The sequence below is a fragment of the Topomyia yanbarensis genome, chromosome 1, assembly GCF_030247195.1.
Source record: "Topomyia yanbarensis strain Yona2022 chromosome 1, ASM3024719v1, whole genome shotgun sequence".
In the NCBI taxonomy this organism is placed as follows: domain Eukaryota; kingdom Metazoa; phylum Arthropoda; class Insecta; order Diptera; family Culicidae; genus Topomyia; species Topomyia yanbarensis.
This window is the reverse complement of record NC_080670.1, coordinates 176,538,608-176,551,693: the sequence shown is the minus strand read 5'-3', so window position 1 is coordinate 176,551,693 and position 13,086 is coordinate 176,538,608. Positions and strand designations below refer to the sequence as shown.

At 38.7% G+C, this 13,086-nt stretch overlaps 1 protein-coding gene across 2 annotated transcripts in view; it reads left to right on the top strand.

The window, feature by feature from the left end:
* Positions 1-11,913, top strand: part of LOC131682334 (uncharacterized) — a 42,721-nt gene extending 30,808 nt beyond the window's left edge. For both annotated transcript variants that reach the window (XM_058963734.1, XM_058963726.1), the window contains 4 exons: positions 10,584-10,755; positions 10,814-10,975; positions 11,045-11,270; positions 11,333-11,913. In XM_058963734.1, the coding sequence (XP_058819717.1) occupies positions 10,584-10,755; positions 10,814-10,975; positions 11,045-11,270; positions 11,333-11,568 (796 nt within the window). In that variant the 3' untranslated portion in view covers positions 11,569-11,913. The remainder of the gene's footprint in view (positions 1-10,583; positions 10,756-10,813; positions 10,976-11,044; positions 11,271-11,332) is intronic.
* The last annotated feature ends 1,173 nt before the right edge of the window (positions 11,914-13,086 follow it).

The window sequence follows — 13,086 nt, the reverse complement described above, 5'->3', positions numbered from 1 at the left end:
TGAAGCTCGCAGGCCTTCCTTGAAGTTTCTGGAGTAACAAAAAAAACTTGGAGCAAAAAAGTTTACGCAGTCAATTGGGATCACTGAGGGAACTCAATGAGTGCTGTGCTATAAGAACGCATATGACGAACCAATAATTTTTTGTTCCAATGTGGTTCGATCGAATCTTACTCCCGTTTGATTTGGCATTAGTTATTGAAAATGCGAATCTGATTCTTTCGAAAAAGCAATTCGTCATAATTCCGAATAAGCTTGTAAAAACAAATTGAATACAAAACAAGATCCGGTTATAAAGCAGGCAACCTGCTTCTAGAGTAAAAAAAACCACGATTCGTACAATATCGATTTGCTGGCTGCATCTATTACATTTCGCCCAGCGCCGGGTAGACCGAATGGCATCGAATCAAACGAAACGAACGAACGGACAAAGCAGAACAATTCGACAGAGAAATAAAAATAAGTTAGGCATTGGTAATGGTTCGAAATGGATTTTTCCTTCTTTCACCCCCCTTATAACTGGACAGCTGGGTGACACGAATCGGAAAGCACGTCGAAACGTTGCTTCTTCAAAAATGAAAAATAAATTGTCTTGAAAGAAAAAACGATATTGATCAGCGATCAGGAATTTTTGGCCTGTAAGTAGTATTCGATTACATCTGATTCAAATTATGCAACAGACATTCGTGTTTGCATGCAATTCATAAATGCGAGTCCTCTGATGACATTTCCCTCCTCGCTGTCATCGATCGATCAATGACGATGCACCCGAGAAAGGAAGAACATTTTAGTCAACCTCAACTTGATTTCCGTGCCTGGAGTCAATTAAGCGATTTAGTGATCACTACTTTTACTAACTCGCTCCCCTCTATGCTCTGACCTAGCAAAACTTTCCCCAAAAAAAGTTTTGCAGTTCCTTTTCTAGCCACAATCCCTAAACTATGGAAAAGGGTTTTTGCCGTCCCACTTCCCACCCCATAAGCGAAGGCAGTATCATATTCGTCAGCTTCAGATAGGTAGTCCGAGGAAAATGAACACGCGCCTGTGCTGTAGTCCGTTCCCTCGTTACTCCGCTTCTTCGGGAATGGCCTCCAGCCTACCAGAGGAAAATGGATTGTAGTTACTTGGAACGATAAATGGCCGCTCCAGAACCGACCCCGTTGGTGCTATCGTATTCATATTCGAACGAGCGGCACCCGTTCGGGGAGGGGGTAGGTTGTGCGGTGCCTCATAAATCGTATGTCACCCGGAATGACAGGCCAGCGAGTGAGTGCGGTAGAGCGAATGTGAAATAGCTACCCCCTATCAGTACTTACTACCGGACTGCTACCAAGGGGTGGGAGCTGTGTCCTCTCTCTCTACACTGGACTGGAAACAGGGAGTATCAATCACGTTGCGGAGTAATCGTAATAAAATTCATTTTCCGCACCACACGAAAGAAAACCATTTGTCAAAGTCTTGGATTTGACGATTTCACATGATATGTCTATTATTACATGGCAAGCGATCGGTTGGCTTGCGTTTGGTGTAGGGTTAGCTAGTGGGAAGCTTTAAACCGTGGAGCAAGAGTCCAACTAGTTTTAGAGTAAAAATGTCATTTCGGAATCGATTGGCGTCACAACATTACGGGACGTTTTAAGCAACAAAAGGCCTTGTCATTTGTTGGTTGAATTTCATTCACAAGAAAAAAATTCTCGAAGGGAAAACATTTTTTTAGATTGAAACAAATGTTTGGTGTGAAGGTGTAAAATACTTAACTTAGAGCTGTATTTTTGCGTTTCGGATTCTTCTAATCAGTATCCAGTACCAACATGGGTTTTGTTGGACGATAAATCTTTACTAGCTATATAAATCGCATTTGTTAGATGACAAAAACTATAAAATCATATAGTTTGCATGAACGCGTAAGCAACTGATTAGTTCCGAGGGATGTCTCGAATAGAAAAAAAATCCCGATGGGAAAAATATCTATTTCGGATTCTGATTTCACATCAACAAACCAGAACTTCTGTGTTTGTTTACCCGAAACATCACTCGGAAGCAACCAGTTGTTTAGGCCTTCAAGCAAAATGTATCACTTTTATGGATTTAGCGAATTATGTATCTAGTTTAGATTTATCGTCTAGCCAGTACCAAGTTGGGGCTAGTTACTGATGAGGAGAATCCGAAACACAAAAATCCAACTCCAAATTTCATTGTATTAACGCCCAAATAATAATAGATCCTATATTGTTTTACTATTCCAATAGCACACTACTGAAAATTTTGGGAACTTGAACACTTGTCACAAAATACTGGATATTTTCTTGCGAAAGTGCCCAACACAGCACAGCAAACGTGCTGGACTGCTTGCCTTGTTTGGTATAGAAACAAAAGACTATCAAATATTTGTACATACGAAAAATTTCAACAGACAGCTCTGTCAAATTGAAAGAACGCAGTCACATCTAAAGCCAATTCGTCATACAAGATATTTTTGAGACAATTGTAACTTGTGGAAATGTTCTAAAAAGCTAATTTAGCTCAACAAATTATTCAAATACAAAGTGTTCATGACAACCACTCTAAAAAGTTCTCCCCTAGCATCGCTATTGTAGCTTTAGTCATGAAGAAATAAATCATTTAATATCACAGTTCCTCCACAAAATGGAACTAAATATTAGGGCTACAATCGCTTCTCTGTCGGTCGTAGTCCCATTTCGCCTAACCACCCGCGTCATGGTGGACAGGTAATACAAACCCGCAAAGATGGCCAACACCCACCCTCAACCGCCTACTTTTCCACGCGATTATGAGAGGTGGGTGGAGGTGGCTCTGGTCATGCGCACACTGGTAACTTCGCATCGCCTACTACTGGACTGGCGGGTAGTTCGACCGCTGCTGTGCGATAGGGACATGATGGGAAGGGAAGATACAAGTCGCAGCCTTTTGCTTAGGAAAATATGCACAGGGGATGGAGGATATGACCATTTGACTAGCGTCGTGCTATAGCTAATGGGAGGGTTTATTTCGGCAGGACGAGAAATTTATGTACAACCGCACCATGAATAAATTGGCCATTGGCATGACTTTATTGGAAGATACGATCGTAAAAAAAGAAGAAACTAGGCGTTTGAGGACGTAAATTTTGCTCTATGTGCACAGTAAAAATTAATGATAGGGTAAACGAGTCTAATACCTCATTCCTTAAGCAAAAATGGCTATATTACTATATCAGTTAAAAATTTGTTCCTTCTTTCCTAAAAACATCTTAGTAAAAGTATTATTAAACATTTTTCAACTTTGTGTGTGTAGGTTCTTGTTTCTTCATTCACCCTGGGCAAAATGCCCCCAGTTACAGTATAATATACCCCACAACAAAAGAATGGTGTACAGGGTGTTTGGTTCATGATTAAGAACCTGTCGAGGGGTGATTGACTGTCATATTTGGAAAAAAAATCGTTCTACACACACTATCAAATCTCAAACGTTACAGAGTTATTGAACTTTTTGTGTAAAAGACTTATTTATCTTAAAATACCTCTAACTCGAAAAGTATACTTCGTATCATAAATGTTTTAGTTCCATTGGAAAGGTGAGAAATTTTTCTATTGATTGGTGCTCTCATATCTTTCAGTTAATTAGTTTTAATTGCCTTTTAGTTGTAAAGTAGTTAAAAGTTGGCGTTTTTGATGAGGTTTTTGTTAATTTTCTCAAAATAATGAGTTATGATTATAGCAATATCTATTATCCAAAAGTTGGGTTTTGAAACGAATCAAAATTTGTTCTTCAACATAATATTCCTATCTCTTCTCGTTTCTTTGTAATTTCATTACCAAACTTTTCCTGTAATCAAGTTACAAGTCCTTAAAAGACTCTAATCTAAAAAATATGCTTTGTATAGTTATTTCCAAGGTTTCATTGGAAAGCTGAGAAAAGTTCCTATCGATGTATATACAAATATCTTTTAGTTAAGTGTACTGAATGGCTTAACTCAAAATCTGCGTTTTTTGGAGAGTTTTGTAATTATTCTAATTATTAATCAACAAAATTAATCGTTACTATTGTTCTATTTGATGCACTTTAACATTCTCTAACATTTCGCTGCTATTTAATAGTTAACACAGCATGATGTCACTACAAATGTAGTGGGTTCAATATAGTTGTTTTTGCATATGAAACGTTGTGATAAAAATTATTTTGCGTCAAAACAAAAAGAGATAATCGAATGGAGTCAAAGAAAGAATGGTAGAACTTGCTTAGATGCATTAATTCCATGATAATAATGGAAATGTTTATTATATACTATTTTAAGAAAATTAACGAAAATGCTAATAATAACAATAACTTTAAAATAATTTACTTCTAAAAGAATACTAAATCCACTTAACTGAAAGGTATTAATACATTTTTCTTTGTGAAATTTTCCTGGCTTTTGAATGAAAAGAAAAAAAGTTATAATAAGTGCCTTACTTTTTCAAGTAGAGCTAGTAATAGTGAAAATGAGATAAAAATATTCAAGTTCAATAACCCAAGCACATGAAAACAAGAAAAGATAAGTATATCATGTCAAAAAACAAATTGTGCAGCTCTTCAAGACTAACAATCTGAGTTATTAAAATGATGATGATAACTATAAGAATTTTCGAGAAATTAACGAAAAATCGATCAAAATTGTTAATTTCTAAATAAATTACTTTGAAAGGGTTACTTAACTTCATTAGTTGAAACATGTGGGGCATCAATCAATTGAAAATTTTCTCACCTGTCCAATGGACCTAAAAGATTTGAAATTCGAAGTATATTTATTGAGTTAGAAGTATTTTAAGACAATTAAGTTTTTAACAGAAGAAGTTCAATAACTTAGTAACAGTTGAGGTTTGATGGTATGTGTAAAACGATTTTTTTCTCCAAATATGACAATCAATCACCCCTCGAGAGGTTCTTAACCATGAACCAAACACCCTGTATGCCTCAATAAATAATTGAGATTTTTATACAACTAAAAAAAACGATGTAACAAACAAATCAATACCAGCATTTTTTAAAACTCATAGCTGTATAAATATTAACTTTGCGGATGTGCTAATAAAGGGCGAACACGAAATTATTGCGACACATTCAACAGGGCATAAGTTTTTTACCATTGGGTAAAAATCAACCAAATTTTGCACACTTTTTCATTGATGTGTATTGTTTACATGCTGTCAAACTCGAAGTCGTGTTTTTCGATTCAACGAAAATGGAGATGAACCAACGCGAGTCGAGAGAACAAATTCTTTCCAAACACCTGGAATTTCCTGACCTGTCGCACCGGCAGTTGGGAAAAATGTTGAACATTCACCATTCAACCGTCTCCAGAGTGTTGAAGCGGTTCCAGGAGCGGTTGACGTTGGACCACGGCAAAGGAGCTGGAAGAAAACCGGGACCGGAGAACAAAAAGACAAAGGGAAAGGTGAAGCGGATGATTAAAGCAAATCCCAACGTCTCAAGCCGTGATTTGGCTAAAAAGATCGGCATGTCGCAGAGCTACGTCCAGAACGCAAAGAAGAGAGCTGGACTACATACATACAAGGTACAGAACTTCCCAAACCGCGATGAGCGGCAACAATCGACGGCTAAAACTCGGGCACGGAATCTCTACGAGAAGATGCTGACAAAATATGACTGCTGTGTGATGGACGACAAAACGTATATAAAAGCCGATTTTAGGCAAATTCCGGGGTTGGAGTTTTTCACCGGCAAGAGCAAGTTCTATGTGGACGACTAATTTAAGAAGAAGAAAATGTCGAAGTTCGCCTCCAAATATCTCATTTGGCAGGCCATCTGCTCTAGCGGACTAAGGAGTGAGCCTTTCGTGACAAACGACACATTAAATGGCGAGATCTACAAATCTGAGTGCCTCGAGAAGCGCCTTTTGTCGTTCTTGCAGCAGCACGACGAAGCTCCGCTATTATGGCCAGATTGGGCATCATGCCACTATTCTAAAAGTGTCCTGGAGTGGTATGAGGCCAATTCTGTCCATTTTGTTCCAAAGGACATGAATCCGCCAAACTGTCCGGAGCTGAGCCCGGTAGAGCAGTACTGAGCAATGATGAGGCGGGAACTTCGGAAGAGCAAGAAGACAGTCAAAGACGAGAAGGACATGTTAAGAAAATGAAAAAAAAAAAAACTGAGAAACAAGTACCGAATGACACTGTAAAGACTTTGATGGAGGACATCAAGCGAAAATGCGTTCAATTTTACACTCAAGGCTCCATCGATTACTTTTCTTTTGATTTTTGAAGTAAATATATGTATAAAACTACCCTAAAATTTTGGTTTGATTTTAAACATTATAAGAAAATTGGCATGACATTTTCGGTGTCGCAACAATTTCGTGTTCGCCCTTTAATAGGGCATACCATCCAGAATATAATGGGGCTTATAGAGCTGATAGAAAAATGGTAGGAAATTGTATCGATTTGCTATCGAGGAATGCCAAACTAAGTTAGTACGTTGATTTCTAGAATTGATTCTGTTATCAGTCATTTTTCCGCTTCAGATAATTCTGGGGTCCTTAGAATAGAAGAGGCATTTTAGCCCTGATGGGGCGTATTATACCCTCTTACCCTAATTAACTATCATAGAAGATTTGTAATGATTGAAAAAAAATATGAAGCCGATATGCTTAGACCCATAGCATGCGGTTGAACCATGTGCCAGAAATCATTTTTTTTGGTCGAAAATCCAGAACTTATAAACCGGTAGTACTAGACAATCAATGTCTTTGGAGCAAATGCTCCACAATGAGTGCCCTTTATTTCAGGGAAATCAAAATTAGTGTGATCTTCTGTAACCTTCTGTAACAGATTCTTTGGCGTAACTTTTCTAAAGATAATATTTTTACGGGCGATATACAAATTTTGTATCCTATAGCAAACCATTCGATTCAAACCGATTTTCGTTGCGGAACAGAATAATTTTCTCGAACAGCTTCCGTATACAGGACAGCATTTCAATCGTCCGATGTGAGTTATGATCGGAGGCTGATTTCACTGGTTTTTGGATGATGATGACACTCACTTGTCTCCAATCGTTTGGGACAATGTTATACTCAAAAAACTTGTGCGATAATCTCGACAATGGTCCTTTGGCATAATCTGGCAGATTCCGCAACAAGTTGAATTTGGTTCGGTTTGGCCCTGGGGTTTTATTGTTACATGATAAGAGAGCAAGTGAGAACTCCACCATCGGAAAAAGCAGTTTCGTTCGTGGTATCGTGAGGGTACGTGCCGCGGTTTGAATATTCAACGCTTTCGTAGTACTGTTTAGGTTTCGCATACGTCGTACACCATTGATGTTTTTCTTATAATCCCGTCAACAAACCGGTGCCAATAATCGCGTTGGATTTTATTAAGCTCTTCATTTGCGTTTCCAATGTTGCATACTTCTTCAAGTTATCGGGCGTTCCAACCTTCAGAAATTTTTGCCGTTCTACGCATAATTGTCCCATGTTTATAGGGAATCCCATAGAACCTTGGACAATTAAGCTTATAACGGCATTACGGTGCCCTGCCGAAGCTTTAGAAGAAATATAGATAGATGCAATGCAAAGGTTGATTTGAATTGAACTTATAAGTAAGCTGTGCACTGAATAAGGAACAAGCGATAGGTAAACTGTTTTCTTGCTGTACTGTTGCCTATAGCGGAGTGATTTTTGTGCCTCTTCTCTGTGCGAGTTGAGAAAAGGGACTGAGAAATGTGGTATACGCATCATAAAAAACGTTCTAATTTTTGAGGTAGAAATTCACTTAATTTTGTTGAGTGCATCACATTTGATTTACCCCGTAGACCTATCCTCACTCATTCAATAATGCAGGTCAAGATTTCTGCGTCCCTAAGCGTCCTTGGCAGGAACCAGCTAACCGCACGCTACGGGCCTAGATGGTGTACACAGACAAGCAGAGATTTCTCAAATTTTAATTTAATTAATACTTTACACGAAATGATCTAGTCAGTCTCAGTCCAAATGATAAACCCCTATAGCAAACAATCGCAGCATTCCCATTCCTGCAGAAACATGTGTTTTATATGCTACGATACATACAGTAGGAATTGATTCTAGAAGCTGCAAGATACATCCTTTTTCAAGAAGTGAATTAAATATTGACGATTACTAGTTTGGGAACTGTCTTTATCCAGTATAGTGTGGAGAAGTTACCCTAAGTCTCCGTTTGCATACACATACATTTTTAAATATACTATCAAGAAAAGTGCATCACGGAAAAAACTTTGTAGAAAATAACCCATTGGGTATTTCCTCTTGAAGATTGGGGTAGAAGTAGTTTAGAGTGTATTGTTTACACTGTATTTTTATCGCTGCAAGTTTTTCGAAAATTAGAGAAAAAAAGGCGTCACCCGAAACGCAACATCGCGAATTGATTTTGCACAAGCACCTGGAAAATTCTTAACTCTCTCATCGGGACATTGGAAAATAACAGCGAATCGTACAGTCAACGATGAGTCGTGTGATTGAATGTTACTACCAAAATGGGGAAATGCGGTCAGATAGGTTGTTCTATTAGTGATCAGGATCACAAGCGTGTAGTGAAAGAGTGTAGGCTTGTGTCCAAGTCTTTCGTGCAGAGAGCAAAGGATCGGGAGGGATTGCATACGTACAAAGTGCAGAGGGCTCTAAATCGTGACGAACGGCAAAATACGGTGGGAAAGTCACAGGCCCGAAAGCTGTACACCCAGATGCTGATGAAGCGTCGTTGTCTCATCATGGATGCTGAGTTACTGTTCTTCTTCACCCAGCAGTTTTGATGTTCTGGAGCAAGTAAGGAAGCAGAAACTTTCAAAGTTTGCCAATAAATAAATTGTCCTGATTTGGCAAGCGATCTGCTCATGTGGCAAACGGCAGTGCGCCGTTCGAGACTACCGGGACTGTAAACGGGGAGATCTACCTCAACGAGTGTCTACCGAAACGTCTGCTTTTTCTGTTAAGGCAACACGAAGGCCTTACGATTTTCTGGCCAGATCTAGCTTTGTGCCACTATTCAAATGGAGAAGTCCTGGAGAGGCTCTGAACTGGAAATTTTAATTTTTCCGCGCCTTTTCCAAATGGATTTTACAAATTAATTTTTTTCCTTGTTAATACAAGTCGCAGATGCTTCAAAACTACACTACACAACTACTAACACTCATGTTTTCTTAAAGTTTTGAAAAGGGGCCCTTATATTGAAAAATTAGTCGTGTATCCCGAAAAAGAGAAATAGCTATTTGCTCGAACATGGGCATCAGTTCTTTGCGGTGTGATCAAATACGAAAATTAGATCTCAGCTTGGAAGGGAGTCTATGAGGTATTTGAATTCATTATGTGTGCGCTTACAAAGTTATAAAACTTGAGCGTTTTTTTTTTCAAAAAGACATATCTACAATGAGTGACTCTCTTTGTTTACTTTCTCTTTCGAATTTTGCGGCGTCACTATAGCACATATCACTTATTTTACACTACAGATCGAAAGACGGTGGTTTTGACTAGCATATTATGCAAAGAGTTGAGGGATAAATGTTTAAGTAACCGAATTATTAACAGAAGAGAAAGTAAACAAAGAGAGTCACTCATTGTAGATATGTCGTTTTGAATAAAAGGTCTAGCTAAAAAATTACGAAAACTAGCTATTTTTTTAAATTCACACTTCTCATACAATTGACAACTGAAAATGTTTATTTTGCCGTTCAAGTTAGACTGACAAGTAAAACAACAATGAACACACCTAAATGACACTAACTGGTATATCTTATTGTAATTTACGACCGAAACCTGCTATATCTTCCATTGATCCGAATTTCAGCCCATTCCTATTCAAGCAATCAAACCACCCCGCACACAGAACTTGTCCCTATGTCCCTCGCGTGGTCATAAAAATTATAGAATAGGGCAGGTAGAAACGCGAGCCACCCACCCCCGGCGTAGACTTTCCACATGAATAAACATTTACTTTTTATGGACTGCGGATATTGGTTTCGCGGGTTATACATTGTCCCAGTTGTTGCCTCCCGAGTCCTCGTAGCGTAGTCCTGTGTCCCTACAATGTGAATGCAGTGCTGAGGCCCGAATCGGTGGAACCTGTCCGAGTTCAAACCACTCATACCATATGACGTAGAAAGCATTGTGAAACGTGGTGGAGACTAGGCTTTCAGTTTGGTGCATGATTAATGGTTTCAGCGCAAACATTCTACGAGGTTTGCACCCCACCCACCGCCGTCGCCTATGCCAATGTGTCTTGAATTTAAACTCTGTGCACGTGCGACGGAGCAACATACGCTAGAAAGCGGAAGCACGTTGCATATACGAGGTTAGATACAGATGTGTAAAGGCTATTCGGGTGCAGCTATAAGTGCACCTTTTTCACGGTTCACTGAACGTCATCGCAGTGATCCTGATGAGGAATGGATTTCAGGCACACGATACGTTTCGAATATAGGGGCTATTTAAAGGGCTTAGATAATGTCCATCGAAGCGTGAGAAGTTTGTCATGTGATCGGGACTAATTTGTGATAAATGCGTAATCGAGGCCAACTCAAATAAATTGTGTTTTGTTTTGTTTTTCTCTTTCCAGAGACCACTTTCCGTTTTACAAGTCAAATGACGATCGGTGGAAGAATTCCGTTCGGCACAACCTGTCAATCAATCCGCACTTCCGAAAGGGCAACAAAGCTCCCCAAGGTGCTGGTCATCTGTGGACGATTTCAAGTCGAGATTCGGAAGCCAACTTCCTCGCGTGGGAACATGTAAGTTTGTTGTTTACTGTCACACACGATTTATTTACTAATGAATCATTATTTTTAGAAACGTCAACGATTGGAGCTATTTTTCAAGATGGAAGCAGCTAATAATAAAAGTTCTCGAGATCCACCCCCTGGCTCCCCTAGTCAAGAGGAAATAGCTGCCGCCACCGCTAGTTTAGCGCAATACGAGCCACACTCCCCCGAACGAGGATCGATATCCGAGGTTTGTCAATTACAAAAACCGTTTGTTTGTTCAAATCTATAGCGCCTAAATTTATTATTCCGTTCACAGTCAATCGACTTCCGCAATCCCCAACCTGGAACTTCCAACCAACACCTTCAACAGCCGCAGCCAATGTATGCCAACAATCCGAACAATCAATTCGAGGTAGTTCAAAGCGAGGAACTCAAACGATCCGCCGGCGAAATCCTGAACGGAATCCGTCGGAACGTGGAAGTGCAGATTGTTCACCCAATCAATTCAAACAATTTCCAGGCGTACGCTCTGTTGGACTCAGGTATTCAAGTAGCCAACACTTATCTTTCAAGAGCCAAAAACTAACATTCCATCATTTCTCAGATTACTACTTGGCCGATTACCTGAACCCGGTATCGAAAGAGGAAATAGTTCAGGAGTGCGGACTACGATCGGCTGCCGGACACCGGACGGAGGCAGCTCCCGCTGCCGATTACTACATCACAACGATCGATCCGATTGAGCTAGGGATCAACATGAGCTCCAATCAGGATGAGGATCAAATTCTGTTTGAGGACGATTTTAATCTCAACTACTTTGGAAACAATATCATGACTTGACGGCGAATTCAAACCAACAATGGTCTGCTGGAGCAACCACAGGCGGGAGAGATTCAGCCACCGCAGTTGGCAGTTCCGCTCGGGGTGGCTTTCTCAGTTCCCTCTGAGGAGGAAGCAGAGTGCATGGGAAGGGGTCCGGTTTGAAGCAGAAACAGAATCCGTACCCCAAATTACTATAGAGTCTAGTAGTTTGAAGTAAGGCAATATTATTATGAACTTGTTCGAGTGATTGTTTTTGTCCTGCATTTGAATATTTATCTAATCATGATAGAAATTGTGGTACTAATCATGTAAATAATATTTAGATTGAAATGGGAGTAGCCTTCCAGTTTGCAATAAATGATATATCTAGTCAATCGCATTAACTGTGGCAACCGCTTTTGGAAAACACGATGTGAATGTCCATTTCGAATATTATTTCTCCGAGGGTGAGTCAAGGGGGCACTGTGAGTGCAGACTGAAGAAAAAATTTAAAACCTGATACGGAAAATATAGTAATTTTAATATCTTTATACTCATTGCAATAGAAGCGAATTGAAAAAATCCTCAAATTAGAACTAATGTTGTGAATACTTTTAAGTTTATGTTCATAGCAGAGACTTCGTGTCTTCAAAGGAATTTTCCAGAATCATTGTCTAAATTTATTGGACGTAGTTGGTGCTACTAGACACGTAAAGAAGTTGTCATATGTTCGAATATCGATAAGAAAGATTTTAAGTGTGAACAGAAGCATTTAAAAATTGCATAAAAATGATTAGCCTGTTAATTGTTTTAGGTTCCTTTTTAAAAATTTATTACAAGGCCATTTGAAAACGAACTCTGGGCCACCAAGAGGTTACTACACTGCATTGCTTCTGCTCATACTAACTCTGATCAGAACTCGAACAAATAACGTCTTATTTATGGGAGCTGTTGCTTCCAGACCATGACAATTGATTGATCAAGTGGAAGTTACATATGCGATAATTTATATCAGAATGATTGGATCTCACTATCAGGTGAAGTATATGAGTTTTTTGACTTCCCAACTAAGTTTATGTAATGCAGAAAATCATTCTGAAAAGTTCTTAGGAAGATGTCAAGTTTGCGCGATGAAATGTGATATTTAGGGTTGAAAAGTAACTGTTATTTTTGACATTTACAGTGTTGATGAAACCTCGATTGAAACAATAAATTTCCGGGATCAATATAATTTTAATTTAATATCGTAATAGCATTTCTATTAAAAAATACTAGCAAGTTACTGTTTTCGGTAAAGTTATTCTGATATAATCCTTCCTAAAAACAACTCTATGCACATTTAATTCTCAATGTATGACGTAATTGTTGAGAGCTATGCAGTACAAAATGGGATGGATTCCCATGAGAAAATCTCTCGCCAAGAATCCTTCAACCAACCATCTAAAAATAACAACGAGGCGAATAGAAAGATTTCTTGGGGATAGATAGTATATATATATATATATATATATATATATATATATATATATATATATATATATATATATATATATATAT